General features: G+C 35.4%; 1 protein-coding gene across 1 annotated transcript in view; it reads right to left on the bottom strand.

The window, feature by feature from the left end:
* The window catches only part of RSBN1L (round spermatid basic protein 1 like), a 62,823-nt gene that overhangs the window by 18,423 nt on the left and 20,176 nt on the right, over nt 1-24,224 (bottom strand). The window contains exons 2-3 of the mRNA XM_061197641.1: nt 12,708-12,824; nt 4,528-5,168 (exon numbers count right to left, since the gene is read on the bottom strand). Coding sequence (XP_061053624.1) covers nt 4,528-5,168; nt 12,708-12,824 — 758 coding nt within the window. The remainder of the gene's footprint in view (nt 1-4,527; nt 5,169-12,707; nt 12,825-24,224) is intronic.

The raw sequence follows: 24,224 nt of genomic DNA, 5'->3' as shown, positions 1-24,224 counted from the left end.
TTTATACAGTACAGTTATCCGTAATAAATATAGAAGATATTATAGATGCTTCTAGCTAGTATCATCATTAATTCAAAGAAAACACAAAAACAGGACAGTTATTACAGCAAAAAATTGAGGGGGTGAGGGCAGAAAAGGCTATTGGTTCAATTCTGGTGAGCTTTTTTGGGGGAGGGCAAGAGGAAAGAAGGGAGTCTCGTCTTTTAAAAAACAAGACCAGCTCGCCACATTCCTACTGAGGCAATCTGAACATCTAAAAAAAATAAGTGTGCCACAAGGGGGAGCCATTCCCCATCACATCTAGCATATCCTTTCAAATTAAAACATATAACAAGAAATAACATATAATCAACATTTCAAAAATATCCATATAACTATAACTAAAATAAGAATAAAATTGTTATTAATCATTTATAAACTAGTACAAAAAGGAAAAAGTCTCTCAATTAGAACATCTGGTACCTGCCATAATAGATCAGTTCAAAAGCATTCAAGGAGGACATGACAAGCACAACTGGTCAAAATGAAAATTCAGTACAAAGGCTGGCAGTGGTCAAAGATGGTATGTCAAAACATCTTTATTGGCCTAGCATGGTGAATGACCCCAGCATGAATTCAATAAATGTTAGTTCTCTCCCCTCATTTTGCAGACAGGCAAGGCTGACAGATCCGATCAGATTTAATTACTGTTTCACTATTAAAATATTAGCCATTTAATTATGAGTTAACACTTGACATAAGTTATTTGCTACAAGCAACTCAGAACCAGGCTAAAATAAAAAATAAGATTTAGAGTTTGGGGGAGGGAAAAGGGTGATTAGAAGATAATTGCCCCAGTTTTCATATTCTCACAGTTCTTACTACAGAGTTTGGAGTGCATGCTGATTAAATATTGCACGGCAAGACAGAAATCTCTATTGTTTCTTGACAGATAAAACTCCTGTCTTACTTGCCTTTCTGTTTCCCTACCATCAAAGGCACAGGAGAACGATCAATGTCCAAATGAGTATTTGAAGAAAATAGAGATGGTAGAAAAACTAAGACAGACGTGGATGAGTGCAAATGGCCAAAAACTCTTCCCAAGCATGTATGCTCACTTCTGAGCAATGTGACTGTGTCACTCCCATCATCAAGAAGTGAATCTGGGTTTGGCCTCATGACTTCCTTTGGCCAATGGGACATCAGCAAACACAAAACAAGCAGAGGCTTGCCCTCCTTCTGCTCTATGAACCCTGCAACTATCAACATGTGTACAAGCCCAGGCTAACCTGCTAAATGATGAGAAAAATGTGTTTATCACCCCAATCGACATTGCATCAAACCACCAGACAAATAAGCGAGGTCTCCTAAGACCCACTGATCGGCAAACCATCAGACATGAATAAGGCCATCCAGCCCCCAGCTGAGCTGACAAAGACTGTCCAGAGAGTCCAACAGATTGTGAGAAAAATCTTTAAGCCACTTAGTTTTGAGGGTTTTGGTTTGATTTGCAGCAAAATAACTGATATAGATAGGTTACAAACTTTCTACGAAAATCCATTTCTATTCTCAAATAGAATTTTATTTCATACAGTTTGACTGATATTATACCACTAACATCAGAAAAATGACATGACCTACAAGACAATATATAATTCTACCATGTCTTCAGATTTTTCAGGCAATCGGCAGGGATATAGATGAAGACGAAAAATAGAATTATGCAAGTAAAAAGAATTCCAAAATCAAAGAACAGGATGTCTTGATCCTTTTGTCAGTATTGTGTGCGTGTGCATGTGCATGTGTGTATACATATATACATCCATACACGCACAAAAAAATCTCAAGTTAACATGTTTCAAGGATAAAGGCTAAACAGATGCAAAAATGAATTTCTGTGAAAACTACAGAGTATTATCACAAAGATAAGCATTATCACTATAAAGATCATAGAAACAGCTACATCTTACCTATATTGTCATCTTTTAGTTTCTACAGAATTTAGGGCAAATTCTTTTCGCTGCTCTGGTTTTAATTAAACAAACAAACAAAAAAAACTGGTCTGCAGAAAACAACTTCCTCAGTCTTCTAAGCTCTTAAAAAAACAAACAAAGTAAAAATCCAGTTTGGGGAAATATCAAATGACCAGTTCAGGAAAGCTTTTCGCTAGATACTCCTCTTCATACCATAGGAATGGCTGGATCTGGAGGATACTGAGGTAAAGGCACATGGACCGTGCACAGGCAGCTTCCTGCCACGAAATCTAAAGCTGCAGAACTAAAAGCAGTCCTTGGGCTTCCCTGGTGGCACAGTGGTTAAGAATCCACCTGCCAATGCAGGGGACAGGGTTCGAGCCCTGGTCCGGGAAGATCCCACATGCCGCGGAGCAGCTAAGCCCATGTGCCACAACTACTGAGCCTGTGCTCTAGAGCCTGTGAGCCAGAACTACTGAGCCCGCGTGCCACAAAGACTGAAACCCGCACGTCTAGAGCCCATGCTCCACAACAAGAGAAGCCACCGCAATGAGAAGCCCGTGCACCGCAACGAAGAGTAGCCCCCACTCACCACAACTAGGGAGAAGCCTGCGTGCAGCAGCGAAGACCCAACACAGCCAAATTAATTAATTAATTAATTTATTTATTAAAGCAGTCCTTGCAGCAGATCACATAGATACGGGGCCAGAGCCACAACTGGTAACAAAGAGGATGCATCTGCCTAGAGTTTCCTCTGTGCCATATGTATTATCCAAGAACCCTAAGAGTTAATGGCAACCAGGGTGGGTGGCTCTTCAAGGACTTGAGACCCACAACCTAGCCGCACACCGGCACGATTAACAAGTCCCAGCATCATGTTGTATTTAATAAAAGGAAGCATGGTTTTCATGTTGTACATACTGCACAAGTTAGGATGAAAATTATCATTTAATAAAAAATTAATAATTCCTAACTTTAAGAGCTATCTGAAAAGCAAATGTAAGTATTGTGACATTTAAAAGATGACGGAAATAACTTGCATAGTATGGCAGCAGAAAGTTTATGATACAGTGGAAACAAATCACATTGGAATTCAAGAGACCTACCATAAAACCTAGCACTTAGCAGACATAATAAATGAAAAACAAATGAATGATCTAATACCAAAGGACTTTGGATAATTATTTCTTCTCTCACTGTCTCCTCATTGCTAAAATTAAATTGTAATGAAGAGTAAATGAGTTATTACACATAAAGTGCTTAGAATAGTTCCTGGCAGTCAGCACTCAATAAATAGTAGATACTATCACTAGATGCCAGTCTAGTTCTACCACTGAACACAGGTGTAATCTCAGACAAATTACTAACCATTCTGAAATTCTATAAAATGACAGGGCTAGTGACAGATGCTCTACAGCTCCCTTTCGGCTCTAAAAAATATTTAAATTCCAATTCTCAAACATGTTACATAGGCAATAAGTACCCCATACACACACATTAAAATTTTAAATACCAGCATATTTTCCAGACTTCAGTATATTACACAATATACACCAAACATACTGTGGGGTGGGGGGGTTGGTATGAGTGGATGTTATTGCATGTCCAGACTATCATTTAAGGTGGAGACTATAACTTGAACACATCAAAAAAAGAAATATACTCAAAATAAGGAAAAGAGACCTGGATGAAGTTTAAGGAAATTTTGTTCTATTCCTGGCACTGCTGCCAACCTTAAAACCCTAAGTTACTCCTATCTACGTTTGTTTAAGTTGAGAAAGGTCGGGATAGACGATCACTAAAAGATCCCTTTGCAACTTTCTTCACTTTTTTCCTCTTTCCAAACTAGAATGTCAATTATTACTTACAATACCGAAAGTTTAGCACAAATAAATGTGAAAATTGACTGATCTTTGACCTAAGCAGTCTCTGCTCTGAGAATGAGTAACAATGCACCAGACTTAGATGGGCCTACATTCACTTCCAAGAGCCAGTGGACTGGATTCTGCCTCTGCTTTTAAAATAATCTATATTCTACAACACAGAGAAGGGTAGGAAATAGAAAGTAGCTCAATATATGCACTGGTCTGCTCATTTTCTCACATAATCACATATTTAACTGATGATTCCTTTGTATCACAATATATTTAACAGCCAACATTTATTCAGCACCTTCCACGTGATGAATCCAATGCTAAGCATTAAAGCATTACTGCATAAAGCAAGAAGCCAATTTTAAGTGATGTTCAAGTAAGAGAACTATTGCATGGACTGGAAAAATACGTAGCGAAATTCATTTCACTTCCAAAATAAATCCACGGTAAAAAGGACAACTGAATCTTAATTATTTCCCTGATTTTCTTTAAAAAAAATAAAAAAAACACAGATAAATAGAAGCTGAAATTTAACCTCTAGTGTTCAGATCAAGAAAGTAATTTATTCTTAATATTCCCAAGAGGTTTCATTATATTCTTATCTTTTAATTTCAAACCTATAGCAAAATGAGGAACAAAGAACAGAAACTTGCCTAAAACATATAATTAAAAGTTAAAATAAAAAAACTAAAACCTCTTACCTGAGCATGAAAATTGGACATAGTTGTTGTCTCTATATCCTTCTTTCCCAATATCTCCATTTTCACTGGTGAATTGGGAAAATTAAATGAAAAGTAGTCTAAAAAATCAGGTAAATAAGTAGCTGCCCCATGAACAATACCCATTACATAGAAAGCTGCAGAGTTCTCGTTTTCACTGAACACCAGACCCACAAACTCTTCTGCAAACCTCTCCATCTCCACAGGAGACAGGTGGGAGAGTTCATTGCTGTAGGCGTGGATAACTGATGCACCTCCATTAGGCTGGTGCTCAATATGAACGAGCTGTTTGAACTCCAAAGTGTCCAACCTTTTGAGGTTGTTCTGAACCCGTGGCTCCTTTAATGAGACAAATGGAAACTCACTGTTCTCTGGAATTTTGGAATCATAGTTCTTGGTATCCAAATTCTTTCCACTGTAATCCTTTATGTTATCATTTAGGATGCCTTTGGCTTCTTGATCTTCAACATCAGACAGCAATCCTGAGCAGATGGTTTGAATAGATTTGCTATACATTTTTGGACGCTTCCGTTTTTCATTCTCTTTGTGTTTCTTTTTCTTCTTCTTCTTCGCCTTCTTAATTTGTAAGTCTTCTACACTTGTTTTTGGTTTCTCCTTTCCACCTGTTGGAAAAAATTTTTTTGAAACTCTGTATTTTAGTTTCTTTAAAAACCATGCTTTAGGAATTGTTTTATAATAAATAAGCAAAATTCACTCAGAATGAAGTTTATATTTGGGACTTGTTTTACACAGTATTGATAATCATAATTTAGTCAGGTTCTTTCCCTCTCTCTCCACACACACAGGCACACACACACACAGAGGAAGGCTTAAGACAAAGTTATGCCTAGAGTGCATGGTACCATTCTGACACGTAGCAGATGCTCAATCAGTATTTACTGAAGTAACGAAACGAATGTTTTAGAAAGCATAATCTTCAAATTCTAAATATAGAAAGTCAGAAATGGAAAGCTGAACAAAAGTCAATATGAACAATGCCCTGCAGATGTTTCCCATCGATATATATCATTTTTACTTTAAATTCTTAAAAATTGCATATAGGTGTCAAGACTTACAAATCATAAAAGGAGAAAAATACTTGCATAGTGTATCAGCAACAAACATAGCAATTCCTTAGCTTTTTACCATATGTCTTCCTTGGTAAAGTACTCTTTCATCCAAAATGGGCTATGTTAGATCTACTAGAGTCTATAAAGTTTCCAGTGAAGACCTAACAAGGTACCATAAGAGATGACAAAATTAGAATCATCTATCATGTCCTAAGTACAAATGATATCCATGTACTGGTAAAGAGAGAAATTTAAAAAAGAAAGAAGGAAAGAAAGAAAAAGACATGGGTCATAGTAAGTTTATATATTAATGAGTTTCTGTAACCAAAGGCAAGTAGACCCTGGGCTCAGTAATTCAGAAATCCAAAGAATAAAAGATTAATCCACAGAGGCTATACAGCTATAGAATTTAAGTGTACATATATAAACACAACATTATCACAGTATACTTATTTCTATACGATAAGAAAAATAGAAAAGAGTAAACATCCTCACAAGAAAATATTATGCTTCCTAAGATAATATGAAAAAAGCCATTAAGATAACAGTTGAGGAAAGAAGGCATTCACTGTTTCCATCTGTTATTTCACTTTTATAGATAACCTGTCATGAATTAAGTTTCCTCAACCTGCTTCTTTAGCTTAATTTTTCCATCCTCACATATCTCTATTATTCTTTTCTGTCTCTGGTGAATGAGATGTCCTGCCTACTTCCCCAAAATAAGTCCATCCCACCAACTCCAAAACCCTTGCTTAAAGTTCTCTATCCTCTTCTTTTGACCATCAAACTTCTTATAAAAAACTGCAATGCCCAGTGCCTTCCCTTTGTTAACTGACCATTCTTATCCCTTAAATTCTGGGTCTGCTTCCAGTCAACTCAAATTTACTTTCCCAGAATGTTCATATATCAAATCCAATGATATTCTCTCAAATCACTCTTCCTGATCTCTCCAATGTTTTACGTAATTACCCAACTCATCCTTGATTATTTTTTACTTCCATGATACTACTGCCTTAATTTTTGGTCTAAAAGCCTCATGACTATCTCTCATCCTTAATGCAGGAGCCATATTAATCATTCTACACGTTTTATATATTGCTTTGATCATGTTCATCCCTTGACTCAACTGCTTTCAAGGGTTCTCAAATACAACCTCTTCAGTCTGGAATCCAGAGTCAATGCCCTCAAGTACGCCATGCTCTGGTCCAATTTGCACTACTTACAATTTCTTATGAAACATACCTAGTCCTACTTTATCTTTCTACTACTGGCAAAGGCATTTCCTTTCCCTAAAATATCCTTGCCCTGCCTAGTACTTACTACTGAACTCTTTCTTACCCATCCTTTAAAGACTACTCTTACATCATCTTCTTCATTTTGTTTTCCCTCATCTTTGTAGTTGGAACTGAAATCACTTCACTCTAAATTCATGTTATTATATATTCTATATCTATGAATATATATGATATGGTCATATAAAGTTATTATTTTTTCATTCATAGGATGCCTGTATAACATATGTCCTTCAGGATACTGTACGAGTGAAACAAATAACTTTGATGAATTCAGAGTGAAACACTTTTTTTCACCAATCATCAAATCCCTCCTGGCATCTAGTATATTGCTACAGATGAACATTTAATGACTCCATGAATGCAAAGATTTCTCTCACCAGCAGACTACCTGAAGTTTATAGGTTTTTTTCCCTTGTCTCCCTTTCAGTCAGTTCTTCACCATATGAATACTGTCACTAAATCCTAACCCTGAAACAACCACCATAAAAATTCTCCCAAGTTCACAGCAATTCTTGAAAAAGGAAAGTTTAATGTTAATAATAAACTACCTCTTCTAAAAATTCGTAAGTATGCAATGGAGACCAAATTGCTATCATTATGAAAAGCAAAACTAAAAATCTGTCAACATTATTGATTATGCAGGTTTGCAAAGTCATAAAATGCAACACTTAATAAAGTGTTAATTTTCTTGAGTCTACATGTAAGTAGTTTTAAAATATATTAACAAATTCATACTTGCTACCCAGGTATAAACTATCAAAACATCAGATTCAGGTTAAAATCTTAGGAAAAATTAACAATAAAAAGTTAAAACAGGGAGTTAATCAAAATGAAAGATAAAAGAGGTTTATATTCAATATATGTAAGTAAAATCCAAATGAGTCAAGCAAAAAAGACAGTAGTATATTAAAAAACAGGACTTGGGCTTCCCTGGTGGCGCAGTGGTCGAGAATCCGCCTGCCAATGCAGGGGACACGGGTTCGAGCCCTGGTCTGGGAAGATCCCACATGCCACGGAGCAACTAGGCCCGTGAGCCACAACTACTGAGCCTGCGCGACTGGAGCCTGTGCTCCGCAACAGGAGAGGCCGCGATAGTGAGAGGCCCGCGCACCGCGATGAAGAGTGGCCCCCGCTCGCCGCAACTAGAGAAAGCCCTCGCACAGAAACGAAGACCCAACACAGCCAAAAATAAATAAATTTAATTAAAAAAAAAACAAAAAACAGGACTTAAAGTTTAACGGGCTTAGGTATAATTAATAACTAAACTGGAAATACATATAAAATTGTACAAATTAAATGGTTTGCCAAAATAAGCAGAATTTCATTTGAATGAAAATATAAGCTTAATATCCTATTATATTTACAGCTAACACATTTTTTAAAGTTAAAATAGTAAATATCCAGTCATGTTACTTTAAAATAAAATAGGTACAACAGTCTATCTATTTCTTAGTCACAAGGATGGATGAAAACAGTAGTAGTATAATAGAAACTGAAAAATACAAACTAATAAGAAATTAGTCAAGAGACTGTTATATTGAGCATCAAGTAATTAAACTTCCATGACAAACTACTCTGTAATTAAATACTAAAGTGAGAACAGTGTGCAGAAAAGAGTTAAACATAACACACCTGAGACTGCTATCCTTAGGCCTGCTTGCAAGGGTGGCCTTTGGCTGGCATCTGAGAACTTGTATTTTGGGAAGGGTACTACCATTCCCTGATTAAGAGTGGCTCACTGTACCTAAACTGTTTGTGCAAACAATATGGTTTACGTTGAACACCTGTTTTCCTTCTGGAATTTTGCTACATGCTACACAGGGCATGCCTATGTGACCAGCTCCCACTAGAAACCCTGACTATTGAGTTTCTAATGAGCTTCCCTGGTAGACAACATTTCACATATGTTATCACAATTCACTGCTGGAAGAATTAAGTGCATACTTTGTGACTCCACTAGGAGAGGACTCCTGGAAGCTTGTGCCTAGCTTCCTCAAGAAATCGCCACATGTGCCTTTTCTCCTTACTAATTTTACTTTGTATCTTCCACTATAATAAATCACAGCCATGAGTACAAATTTATGCTGAGTCTTGTAAGTCCTCCCAGCAAATCATCAAACCTGGGGGTAGTCTTGGGGATTCCCCCCTCCATGGGTACAGGTAAAATGCATTCTTTACATTTAAATCAAATCAAGGCACTAGCCTTTACTAGGTAATTTTTTTTAAGTTTTATTCAATCTCTCACTCATTTAATGTCTTGAAATGATACATGAAATGCAATAGATACATATGTAGGAAATTTTTAAATACTTAAGGAGATAAGATCATTTTGAATACTAATGTTTTTCTCTTATACTAAAAGGTCTTTAAAGTACATATTTACTCTAAATTCATAATTCTTCAAACGGAGCCCAATAAATCAGAACTGTAGTGTTTTTTTTAAAGGATCCTGGTAAATACCCATAACGGAAAGAATTGCTAAGTAATTTGGACCCTCAGAAAGTATAAAAGTATAAGGTTGATGGGAGACCCTCCCCCCAAAGATCCACAGACATATGCACAGTGGACCTCAAATACACACATACACACACACACACCAAGTAGACACACACATGCACAGATAGCCAAAGAGAGAATCTGACACAGAGAGAAATGGAGACACACACACAGTCAGAAGAAAGAGGCACTCACACAGAGACAGAAAAAACCACACACAAACAAATTAAAAAAAACAGCATGTGTTGTTAATGGCAAATTATTTTTTAAAAATCTTTAAAAATCACAAAATCACTGGAATTAATTTCCACTCCTAACCTTAGTATATTTTTAGTGTTAATAAAGGAAAAATAAAGGTTGCCCAGAAATACTGGCTATGGTTTCATATCTAATATGGGAAGTTATATATATATATATATATATATAATTCCATTATCATACACAGAAACAAAGCAGTAATTAGCTTAGCTATTTTCAACCAACCTTTGGTCTTTGGGGAATGACTTTCCTTTTTTGGCACAGCAACACCTTTGCTCCTCCTGTCATGAATTACCTACCTGTGACCTTCAGTACACTACCAATAACCTTGAACACTGGCTTCTTTTCATCCCCTTTCTACCTGCTCGCCAGCAAGCTTTGCTGATATGCTATAATGATAAGATTTACTCTCAAGAATACTATAATCATAACATCCATGTTCTCACACCTTATCAATGAACAACATAAAATGACTGAAACACGTAAGTGTACTCAGAAAAAGTAGTTGGTAGACATTAGATATAAAAGGATGAGCTAAATAAGCTTATGTTTCAAATTTATTTGTTCCTTTAAACTGTTTCTAATAAGGCAAACTCCTATTTTATCAGTGAAAAACATTTATAAGAGTTCTGCATTAATAAAACATTTCTGGCGTGTATATAATCATGTATATATTTCTAGTCATAACAGTTTTTAATGAAAATGTGGAAGAAATAAGACTGGTGTGGAGTTAAGAGTTAGTTACTTTATTTTTTTCCCCCTTTTAAAAAAAAATTTTTTTTTGGCCATGCCCTGCAGCATGCGGGATCTCAGTTCCTGGACTAGGATCAAACCGTGCCCCCTGCAATGGAGGCAGAGACTCTTAACCACTGGGCCACCAGGGAGGTCCCATGGAGTAAGAGTTAGCATCTACTGTCAGATACTCAAGTGTCATCACCAATTAATCAATGCCTGCGTCTGCCATAGCTTGCAATGTTAGCATTATCAGAAGGAGAAAATTTTAAGGAGAGAATAAAAGTTGAAAGCCATAAAAGAAAAAGGGACACAAAGTAGTACATAATAGGATACTTACCGCCCCCACCTAACTGATTGTCTTGTTGCTCCAGGACACCAATAACAAAGGATGCCTTTCCCTGATCATAAGGCTCACATGGGAAATGGCCGGACACACAAGCAGAACAAATTGTTTTTGCCGGGTAATAACAATAGCTAACACTTACTCAGTGCTTACCATGGGACAGCCACAATTTCTCAAATTAATCATGTTTTTATTCATTTAATTATCTATATACTACCTACTAGGAGGGGAGATAGTTCTGTCATTGTTTTTAATCACAAGAGTTAATCTTTCATATGTGTTTATAAGTAACATTCATAGCTACTTATTGAATATCTGTGGGCTAGACAACTGTACTTGGCACTTCCCCCTTACTTTACCTCATTTAATCTCTGCAACCCTGTAAGACAGTAATTAAATTATTATTTACCTCCATTTTACAGTAAATAGATTTTGCTATGGTCATCCCAGAGGTCACCAATTTATTTCCAAATCTATCTCTTTTTTTCCCCTCTATCATCACTAGGTTTCAGTTTAGCTCGGTTCAAAACACCTCTTAAATTTTTCATTTACTTCAAAGTCAAGGTTACCACTGTATATTACTCGAAAATCTCCACTTTTTAGGCTATTTAAAATTCTGCTCGCATATGTAATTTCTAGGTTCACATACTTCACATTAATGGTATGTTAGGAATCTAACATTCAACCAAGTGACAGGAATATACATCACTGTACAAACGGATAACAAAATGACTATGTGACTAAACCAATAAAAAATGACTATTTGACTAAACCAAGAGGGTAAAGATAAGAAAACATTTCAAGTGTTAATCATTAGCTGCTGTAGAGCACTAGTGTGATTATATTCAACTCCTGCCTCAAAGGCTTACAATCTATTTAGACAACACAGATAAAACACACTGGCAAAAAAAATAGAACAAAAGGACCATGAGCATTCACCAAGTAGCCATCAACTTAAGCTCTGACATGTTTCTTCAAGGTCAAAAGAATTTTATAGAAAATAAAGTTCTGACAAGCAGAAAATAGAGCTTAGACAAAGTGCCACCAAAGAACATCTGGAAACATGACAAAGAATGAAATGAAATTATAGAATCTAATACTGTTTACCTTAAATAATATAAATTAACCAGTAATTTCATTGCACCTACAGTGCTATGGCCTTTTCTCCCTTATGTAGATAGAAAGGCTTATCCACACATAAATTCAATATGAAATTAATCAAAGTCAACGTGTTCTGATCCACAAATTGTTAACTTGATGAGGCAGCAATTGAATTTGCTAGCTGTCTAGCAACCAAATGCCACTGATTCTTCTTACCTTGCTATCTGAGTGAATTTAAAACTATCCTTCTATCACAAATTCTCTCTGGAAAAGTTCAGATTTATTGACAGGATTTATATTATTACCTCACCATCCACCCCATGTATAAACAACAACTAGAAATAGTTGTAATGAGAAAAAACAGGAAACAAAAAGAGGATATTCTTAAGCATGCAAGAAACATACAGTAAAACAGTACACCTTCTTATTTAGCTCAGAGTAAAATGCTGCCTCTAAATCCCAGACTATGCTATGGTGATTATCATCAAATATTGGTAAGATCACTTCCTCCACCATACCTATCATGCTAAAAATTTCTTTAGCCTTTATTTTAGATTATCTAAATATGGATAAAGACTAGTAATATAAACACAGAATTAGATAACTTATTTTCAAATAATTTAAGGAACCTAATAATTACCTTTACTACTTTCTAATAACTCACTAAATAAATATACTAAAGACATATTACTACACAAATTAGAAAACCCCACTATTATATTTACTTTTCATAGTCTGACCACAAATGTTTATTCCCAGCAAAATTCAGCACCAAATAACATTTCTTATTTTAATCACTAAGCCAATACATATATACTGAACAATATAACACAGTACAACTGAAATCACTTAATATAAACTTACTTTTTAGCAAAATCTTTACTTCTCCATTTTCTTTCTTGATCTCATTCATTACTTTATGCTTCTTTTTTTCTCTCTCCTTTTCTTTATCTCTTTCTTTAATTTTGTCTTTGATTTTATCTAAAAGACGAAATAAATATTTAAAACTATTTTAAAATTTTATTTTTTTCATGAACTACAGTGAAATTTCTAGAATTACAACACAACAAGAAAATCAGAATGAAAAACAAACATGCCTTTTTTTCTTTCTCTAAGGTTTTAGTTATTTATAAATTTCCTTTCATATACTGAACACTGGAATACATAATACATCATAAACTATCAAAATTTATCACTACACATTTTTTTTTTAACTTAAAGGTAGTACTCTTTTTTTAAATTTTATTTATTTATTTATTTATGGCTGTGTTGGGTCTTCGTTTCTGTGCGAGGGCTTTCTCTAGTTGCGCCAAGTGGGGGCCACTCTTCATCGCGGTGCGCGGGCCTCTCACTATCGTGGCCTCTCTTGTTGTGGAGCACAGGCTCCAGACGCGCAGGCTCAGCAATTGTGGCTCACGGGCCTAGTCGTTCCGCGGCATGTGGGATCTTCCCAGACCAGGGCTCGAACCCGTGTCCCCCGCATTGCAGGCAGATTCTCAACCACGGCGTCACCAGGGAAGCCCTATCATTACATATTTTATTCTAAAGATTATTCTTCACATACTTCATGTCCAACACAACATCAAACTAACTTCAAATCACTTAAAATAAGTGGCTAACTTTAATCGAGAGAGTAAACTACAGCGGAAAACGGGCTAATTTTGAAGCTGGGCATATCTGGATTGGTTAACATAACACTGGAAAAAATACTCATTCTCAATATTCTAATATGTAAAATAATGGTTGATATCTTTCTCATGGGTTACTACAAGGACTAAATGAAGAAAGATATAAAATGACTAGCCAGAGCCTGGTATATATATAAGACTAGATGTTAGTTCCCTTATCCTTGCACCTTTTAAAAAAGATATGACTGAGATGGCTAACTGGTGATATTATGATATTAAAATAAAGGGTATAGGAACTCTAAGAATCATTAACCTGCATTCTAAAAATTCAAACTTTGTGTGTATAAAATTATTCGATGTCCTTTTAATTACTGTTGTTCAATCAAGCTCCTATGCACCCAGCAAAAGATGAAATGTAGAGGAGAATTTTAAAATAGTGATGAAATCCTTGTCTTCAAAAAGCTTACTACTGATTACAAAGCTATGATGGAAAAACACAAAACTGCAAAAAGCCTGTAATGTAACACCCGAGATTATGTAACATATATGCCAATTGCATAATTTCTTAAAATCCCTCCTTACTTCTCTTTCTATAAACACTATCCTAAGTTCAGGCCCTAGTCACCTAATGTTTAGATTACTGTCTTGATCAGCTCTGTCAAACAGAAATGTAATGGTTACCACATACGTAAATTTAAATTTTCTAGTACTCACATCAGAAACAAAACTAGTGAAATTAATTTTAATAATACTTTATTTAGCCAATGTATCTAAAACGTCATTTCAACATGGAACCAATACTAAAAAATTACTGAGATATTTTACATTGTTTTTTTCATAAGATTTCAAAATCTAGTCTATATTTTACACTTATGGCACATCTCAATTCAAAGTAGCTCAACTTTAACTGTTCAAAGGCCACATGAGGACTTCCCTGGTGGCGCAGTGGTTAAGAATCCGCCTGCCAATGCAGGAGACACGGGTTCGAGCCCTGGTCCGGGACGATCCCACATGCCGCGGAGCAACTAAGTCCGTGCGCCACAACTACTGAGCCTGCGCTCTAGAGCCGACAAGCCACAACTACTGAGCCCACGTGCCACAACTACTGAAGCCCGCGCGCCCAGAGCCCATGCTCCGCAACAAGAGAAGCCACCGCAATGAGAAGCCCGCGCACCGCAACGAAGAGTAGCCCCCGCTCGCTACAACTAGAGAAAGCCCGCGTGCAGCAACGAAGGCCCAACGCAGCCAAAAATTAAATAAATAAATAAATAAATAAATAAAAAAGCCACGAGTCTAGGGGCTACCGTACTGAACGACTCTCCAAACTACTTAACTAGATACTTCTCAAAAAAGTTAAATCTATGTATTTAATAAACATTTTAAAACTTATTAATTTAAAAAACACAAATTCAAATAAGATATTTTCACCTATCAAACTGACAAAGTGCTTTTTTTTAAGTCATAATACTCAAAGCAGACGAGAGGACAGTTGATGGCTGAGCAAACCAAAACAGGGATTCATTGACTTAACAAATACGCATTGCTGAGTATAAGAAAAAGTTAGGGATACAGAGGTGAAAAAGCTAGATAAAGTCCTCATATGTTCATATACAACTTATTCTAAAATTCTAGAATAGATTAAGTTGTTCTCACACTTCAGATTAGCTCACTACTCTTACTTTTTGGTCTTTTAAAATCCTTGAAAACATGTCATAGGCTGTCATCCAGCCATAAAATGTCAGTACAAATAGCTGGAGCTCAGACACATATACAAGTTAACATTGCCTAAGTAACTACACATTTTTAAGTGAACTAGTTATATATCATTTACAATCACAACTGAAGAAAATAGTCATCTGAAATGTCTCCGCATTTCTTTTCCCAATTATCCCTATTAATCTTATTAACCTAAAAGTATTATTTCAATAATTATTAAACTTTTAAAAGTTTATTAAAGTATAATATACATACAGAAAAAAGCACGTAAGTATACAGCTCAATTTTCACAAAAATGAACAGCACCTGGAACCCATCTCAGGTCCCCCCTTCCAGTCTTTATTATGCAGCACTGCTAAGGGTAACCACGATCCTGACTTCTAACCCTACAGACTAAAATAACTATAGAATTTTAATGACATATATAAAGAATATGATACACTATAAACCTACCATAGTCACAAAACAAATTTTTTTCAGAATAAAATTAAACTAGTTTCTCATGAAATAAAACTATAATATGACCCAATTTTTATAGACTTTATTTATAAATATACTTATTTATAGACATTAAAGACTTTATTTTTTAGAGTAGTTTTAGGTTCCCAGCAAAATGGAACAGAAGACAGAGATTTCTCATATATACCTCCTGCCTCTACACATCACAATTTTTAAAAATTTATAATTAATATACACATTCAGAAAACAGACTGAAAGATAATAGTGCAAATCATTAAAAGCCATTACTTTTATTTTTTTAACATCTTTATTGGAGTGTAATTGCTTTACAATGGTGTGTTAGTTTCTGCTATATAACAAAGTGAATCAGCTATACGTATACATATATCTCCATATACCCTCCCTCTTGCGTCTCCCTCCCACCCTCCCTATCCCACCCCTCTAGGTGGTCACAAAGCACAGAGCTGATCTCTCTGTGCTATGCAGCTGTTTCCCACTAGCTATCTATTTTACATTTGGTAGTGTGTATATGTCAACGCCACTCTCTCACTTCTTCCCAGCTTACCCTTCCCCCTCCCCGTGTCCTCAAGTCCATTCTCTACGTCTGCGTCTTTATTCCTGTCCTGCCTCTAGGTTCTTCAGAACCTTCTTTTTTTTAGATTCCATATATATGTGTTAGCATACGGTATTTGTTTTTCTCTTTCTGACTTACCTCACTCTGTATGACAGACTCTAGGTCCATCCACCTCACTACAAATAACTCCATTTCTTTTTGTAAGCTATTACTTTTAAGTGGCAAAAAGTTTCTAAGTTTCTGCAATAGGAGCATATTAGTTTTGTAATACAGGAAAAGGGGTCTTGAAATATGCCTTCAAGTATGGTATTAAATAGTTCAAGCAAAAATAAGTTGAAGGTGTGAAGTCATTATACAAAAAACACCTATGGAAACAAAAACAATGGCATAGCCAAGACTGTAAGAGTGACTGACGACAAAACTGCATTTACCTCCTACCCCATACTACACCCAAAACCTTCAAAGCAAAGGAAGCAAAAACAAATCAGTCTATATATACATAGTAAAAAAGCATTTCTTTCTCTTTTTCTTTTTTTTTAAATAAAGACTTTATACCACACTGTCATGCATTCATATTTATAAAAGCCACTTCGAGGTCTTTTCACAAGGAAAAGACTCCCTGGCATCAAGTTTACAGTTATACATTGTTCTTTAACGACTGTCATTCTTAGTTTTTACTTCTTTTCATGACCATGAATTTGTACAGTTTTATCCTTCATGATTTAATCTAAAGCTTGGAAAGAATTTCTAGCTCATCTTCCCATCACAATTCTTAGAATAAAAGTGAGAATTATTCTACCATAAGAACAACAAATTATCTGTTTTGAAAAGTCCAATTCAACATAAGGACACTTTTTATTTGAAAATAAAAAGGGGGATAGGGGACAGACGGAACACAGATGCTAAGAGACCCATGATACGGTTTGAATTTAAAGATGCAAAAGGAATCTAAGAATGGAGGGAAAGAGAAGAAATAAATAAGTCATTATCAACTCACAACATACTTTAAATTGTATATGTGGAAAAACACACATGGGCTAAAGACATACCTTATATGTAGAAGTTAAGATATAAAAAAGAAAGCTGATGAAAATAATTTCAAACAAAATATAAATGGGATTTTCAAACATATGGTCAACTTATGATTTAGCAGTATATGTCACATACGCATCAATGTAACATGTATTTCACTCACCCAATACATTTCTATTGAGCATATACGTGTATGAGATAAAAATGAGTAAGAGCGCTGCACTAAAGAATCTTAAAATCGACAAGGTATCTGTTGATTCTTATTATAAGTACCACTTTGGAAACCAGTTCTTTAACAAAATAAATTTTTTCATCTGATTATAATAAAATTCACTTGTCTCCACAAGTATTAATGTCATTATAATAATGTAGGGATGAAAAAACACACACACACAAGTATTACATGAACTGCTCCAGTAAGAAAGCAAAACAAAAAAAGCTTTGTGAATACTTTTAAGAGACTGATCAAATAATACATCAACAAACCATTCATCTGGAATCTTCAGAATTAATTCACAGATTTCCAGATAACAGGAGATTGCCACCCATTTTTTAACAGTTCTAATTACTTTAAAAAATGTACTACATACATCCCTGCTTTCAAAAATATAAGAAATATAATGTACTCTTTTCATTTTGACAAAAAATTTAACTCTCACTGTCATACTCATATTGACCTCAAAAACAGAAGAAAAAATTAACTGTTCAAAACTAAATAGCAGCTGAGAATCATTTCATTTTTATTGTCTCAGCTGTCTCATCACTCCAGGTAAAAGAGGTGACAGCTCTAACTTCTGGCAGTCACTGATAGGCTCATTCTCAATTGTTCTGTGCTAAGAAACTAGACCAGGTCCATTGTGCTATAATACAGCAAGCAGGTTCTCTATCTCACACCGTATTCTAGTTAGTTACAAACGTATCTTTCTTCTTAGCATCATTCCTAACCCCACCAGTGTACATTCCCTGAGGGTAGAGAAGGCTCTCCCTCAATAAATGCTTGTTTAATGCATGAAACAAGTCCTGTAATAAAGTAAGAAATTACTGTTATTTTCTACAGTACATCATGACTTTCTCTCCGGTAAGGTGCTCTAGGTTGATCTTTGTTAATCCTTCCTTCTTTTCCACGGCAAGGAAGGGAATTCTTAGTCCTGAAAGCCTTTCAGTAGTAGTTCTTCAAATGTATATCCCTTTTCTAACTAACCTGGTCATTTCTGACAAACAGTTCTAAGATTTAATAAAGCTATTCCTCCAACAACAGTAGGGATCCAACATTTTTCTGGGTAAGTCTCAATAAAGACAGTAATTTTCCCCAAAAGACAATGGGCTGATTTCTTTTTTATGCAGAGTTCTTTTTATATAAAGAACTTTCACAATTTACCACCAAAAAAAGGAAAAATTAAAAATAGAAAAAGAGGGCTTCCCTGGTGGCGCAGTGGTTGAGAATCTGCCTGCTAATGCAGGGGACACGGGTTCGAGCCCTGGTCTGGGAAGATCCCACATGCCACGGAGCAACTGGGCCCGTGACCCACAACTACTGAGCCTGCGCGTCTGGAGCCTGTTCTCCCGCAACAAGAGAGGCTGCCGATAGTGAGAGGCCCGCGCACCGCGATGAAGAGTGGCCCCCGCTCGCCACAGCTGGAGAAAGCCCTCGCACAGAAACGAAGACCCAACACAGCCAAAAATAAATAAATAAAAAATAAAAAAAAAATAGAAAAATAAAATTTTAAAAAGAAAATAAAAAATAGTAAATAGGAAAAGATACAAAGGACATAAAACAGGCAAATTTCAAAGAATGCTAATGTCAAACATGAAGAAAAGCTCAATTAAAATAACATGAAATCATTTCTTCATCTATCAAATTGACCATTTTTATTGAGATATCACTGACAAACAGCACTGAATAAGTTTAACGTGTATACAGCATAATGATCTGACTTATGTATATGACGAACTGATTACCACAGTAAGTTTAGTGAATATCCATCATCTTATATGGACACAAAATTTTTAAAAAGACCATTTTTCTTAAAAATATCAGTAACCAGTGCTGCTTGGCAAAGGTGAAGCGAAATAGGCACTTCTACACAGTGATGAGCATAAACTGATAGTCTTTACTGGAGAGCAATTTAACAATATGTTGGAAAAATATTAAAAGTCATCATTCCTTTGATCCCACAATTCCACAACTAATATTAATAAAAAGAAAACCAAGCCTGCACAAAAATACACATACAAGGGTCTTCATCGCACATTATTTTTAACAGTGAAAAACTGTATAACAAATGTTTAATAATGGAGATCAGTTAGATAAAATTGGTTATATTCAGAAATGGAAAATTATGAAGCCATTAAAAATCATGTTTAAATAACAGTTAACATCATGGGGGAAATGTTCATGATATGTTAGACGAAAACTGCAAGTTGATATATGTAAATGTAAATCTATAAAAGGATCCCAAGTCTGACATATATATGTATACTGTGTGTATATATATAAACACACACACATATACACTCATTTATGTGTATACATCTGTATATGTATATGTATGTATACACGCACACACACATACAGGGATCTTAAAACAAGGGAAATTGTTTAAAAGTTTATATAAGAAAGAGTTGGACTTCCCAGTTCTCCCACCCTCACCCCAAACATTCAAGTGATCATTTCAATCTCACCCTTTAAGACAAACACTGAAACTTTCATTTTCTGGAGGAACTGAACAGTTCTCAAGACTCAGGTACCCTAGGCAAGGCAAAGACAAGCTGATTGTACTTCCCTAAAATACTCAAGCTAAATTGAATCAGGAAATTTAAAAAACGAGAACTTTTAAAAATTAAAAATACAATAGCAAAACTGAAAGGCTTAATTAAAAGGTTGGAAGAGATAAAGTTTAGATAATCTTCCAAAAAGCAGAGCAACAAGACAAAGAAGTGAAAAATAGCAAAAAATAAGGCAACACAAAGGATCTATTCAGGAGATCTAATATCACATTAACTGAAATTTCAGAAAAAGAAAACAATTGCATAAGGAAGAAAAATATAAATAAATAAATAAATATTTCCCATAAAAGATCAGTCTCCAGAATGAAGATTCTTCAAGGGATGAGTACAAAGAATGGACTTCACCATTGTAGCCCCTCTGGCCCCAAACACACCAGGCACACCCTCATGAAATTTCAGTACACTGGGGATAAAGAAAAGATCTTAAAAGCCTCCAGAAGAAGGGGGAAAAAAAAAAAAGATCACATATAAAAGATCAGGTAACAGTGTGGAACTGGACTCCGTCAATGCAACAGTAGACGCTAGAAAGTAATACAGCACTAACTTCAAAATTTGTAATGAAAATATTTTTTAACCTAGAATTCTAAAATCTGCCAAAGTATCAATCAAGCACAATGGAAGACATTTTCAGACAAGCAAAAGTTCAAAATTTTTACCACACATGTATCCTTTCTGAGGACGTTACATGAGGGCATGCTAAGTAAAGGAGTAAACAAAGAAGGAAGAAGACATGAGACCCAGGAAACAAGGGACCCAGAGCACAGGAGAGCAACACAAGAAAATATCAGTACGAAAGCTGTGCAGCTGGCTTAAAGGGTAACAGTTCAGGTCGAAACACAGGAATGGAGAACTGCAGAAACAAGGCCCCCCAGGAATAAAGAGGAATTGCCAGATTACCTCTTATCACACAACAGAGAATAAGACAGAAAATGAAGCAATAAGTATACATGTAAATGAAAAAGAGAGGCAATTTTTAGCTACATGAAAACCAAGAAAGCCATAGAGAAAAGGATCTCTGATCTGCACTGAACAATATTTGCAAAGCCCTGATTATTGCTTCAACTAAGGTTTATGAAATTATTAGAGATAGGAAAGAAGCTAAATTATAAAAGTGCTAAATTCTTATTTAACAAGAATGCAATATATGTCTAAAACTGATCGATTCAAAAATAAAAGGCAGTATGAGCATTTTATTTAGAAATTTGGAATTAAAAGGAGATGAGAATTAAGAATTACAGCCAGGGGAGGGATGGACAGGGAGTTTGGATTAGCAGATGCAAATTATTATAAATAGAATGGATAAACAACAAGGTCCTACTGTATAGCACAGGGAACTATATTCAATATCCTGTAATAAACCATAATGGAAAAGAATATGAAAAAGTATATATGTATATATATATTTATGTATACCTGAATCACTTTGCTGTACAGCAGAAATTAACAAAACACTGTAAATCAACTATACTTCAATAAAATAAATTTTTTAAAAAAGAGTTACAGGGCTTCCCTGGTGGTGCATTGGTTAAGAATCCTCCTGCCAGTGCCGGAGACACATGTTCGAGCCCTGGTCCGGGAAGATCCCACATGCCGTGGAGCAACTAAGCCCGTGCGCCACAACTACTGAGCCTGCGCTCTAGAGCCCGCAAGCCACAACTACTGAGCCCACGTGCCACAACTACTGAAGCCCGTGCGCCTAGAGGCCATGCACCGCAACAAGAGAAGCCACGGCAATGAGAAGCCCACGCACTGCAACGAAGAGCAGCCACGTGGCTCACCGCCACCAGAGAAAGCCCACGCACAGCAACAAAGACCCAACGTAGCCAAAAATAAATAAATAAATTTTTTTTTTTTTTTTAAAAAGAGTTACAGCTGGACAGGGGGCTGGAGACAGGAATGGAGAGTGTTATGGCCATTTTTCACTATAAACCTTTCAGTATTATTTGATTTTTTTAATTAAATTTTATTTTTAAAATTTACAAAGCCATAGTCTTCCTCCCAAATACCCATAACCCCAGTCTAATCATGAGAAAAACATTAGACAAATCCCAATTGAGGGACATTTTACAAAATACCTGACTAGTGTTCCTCAAACTGTCAAGGTCATCTAAAGCAAGAAAAGTCTAAGAAACTACCATAGCCAAGAAGAGCCTAAACAGACATGATGACTAAATATAATGTGGTATCCTCATGCACCCCAATGTTCACTGCAGCACTGTTTACAATAGCCAAGTCATGGAAGCAACCTAAATGTCCATCAATAGATGAATGGATAAAGAAGATGTGGTACATATATACTATGGAATATTACTCAGCCATTAAAAAGAATGAATTAATGCCATTTGCAGCAACATGGGTGGACCTGGAGATTATCATGCTAAGTGAAGTAAGTCAGACAGAGAAAGACAAATATCATATGACATTGCTTATATGCGGAATCTAAAAACATGATACAAATGAACTTATTTACAAAACAGAAACAGACTCATAGACTTAGAGAAGGAACTTATGGTTACCAGCAAGGGAGGGTCGGGGAAGGGGAAAGACTGGGAATTTGACACTGACACGTACACACTGCTATATTTAAAATAAATAACCAACAAGGACCTACTGTATAGCACAGGGAACTCTGCTCAGTACTCTGTAATAACCTAAATGGGAAAAGAATTTGAAAAAGAATAGATACATGTGTATGTACAACTGGAAAAAATTAAATTAAAAAATAAAAATCGGGGCTTCCCTGGTGGCGCAGTGGTTGGGAATCCGCCTGCCAATGCAGGGGACATGGGTTCGAGCCCTGGTCCCGGAAGATCCCACGTGCCGCGGAGCAGCTGGGCCCGTGAGCCACAATTGCTGAGCCTGCGCGTCTGGAGCCTGTGCTCCGCAACAAGAGAGGCCGCGATGGTGAGTGGCCCGCGCACTGCGATGAAGAGTGGCCCCCACTTGCCACAACTGGAGAAAGCCCTCGCACAGAAACGAAGACCGAACACAGCCATAAATAAATAAAAATTTAAAAAAAAATAAAAAATAAAAAATAAAAAAAAATAAAAAATAAAAATCATCTCTACAGAGCAATAATTAATTAATTAATTAATTTAAAATGTGGTATCCTCAATAGGATCCTTGAACGGAAAAGGGAAATTAGGTAAAAACTAAGGAAATGTGAATAAAATATGGACTTTAGTTAATGATAATATATCAATACTGGTTCATTAAGTGTGACAAATATACAAGTTTAAGATTTTTAATAATAGGAGAAAGTGAGTATAGCATATATGGGAACTCTGTACAAAGTTCCCAACTTTTCTGTAAATCTAAAACTATTCTAAAATTAAAAGCTTACTGAAATCTATACTTCATATAAATTTATAAAGGCAAAACTTAGTTAATTAAAAGAAAAACATACACACAGACACATACTGGTTGTGTACATGTGTATATAAATTTAACACTACGTAATGGACAGAACTCCAAGACACACTGTTAAGTTAAAAAGTACAAGTTACAGAAAAATGCATATAGGATATTTAGGTTTTAAAAAATAAACTGAACATTCTTTTCTGTGAGTGTATATATGTAAACATGTATATATGTAAATGAATAGCAAAAGGTCTGGAAGGACAGACACAAACACCTAAGGAACAAAGGGAGCTCTTGGTTTTTAATTCACGTACTTCTAAATTATTTAAAATTTCTGCAACGGAAAGGGATACATATTCATGTATTACATGTGTAAATAAGTTGTTAGCCTAAATCTTCTCCCTGAAAGAATTGGTAATTATTTTCAGACAAATATTTTTTTAAGAAAGAATTAGAATCACTTAAGCCATATTAGAAGGAAAGAGATGAGAAAAAAACACTTCAAAATAAAACACTGAATTAATATACTAGAAACTAACAAACACACAAATAATCTTACTTTTTCCAAAGTCCTCTCTTCATTTACAACTATTCAAATGCATTTCTGCCTCACTTTACACACATTATCTCAAGGTTATGTTATAATTAAAAAAGAGAAGAACAAAATAAAAAAAGAAAATATAACACAATTATGTATGTATTCTGAATACACATATATACATTTGTTAGATTTAATAGTTTTTAAGAGAAAGATAGAAATCCCATACAATATTAAGACTCATTAAACCACAGATTTTGTTATAAAGAAGGATATTCATACAGGCT

Source organism: Eubalaena glacialis, chromosome 8 (genome assembly GCF_028564815.1).
Source record: "Eubalaena glacialis isolate mEubGla1 chromosome 8, mEubGla1.1.hap2.+ XY, whole genome shotgun sequence".
Lineage (NCBI taxonomy): Eukaryota > Metazoa > Chordata > Mammalia > Artiodactyla > Balaenidae > Eubalaena > Eubalaena glacialis.
This window is presented reverse-complemented; position numbering and strand designations above follow the sequence as displayed.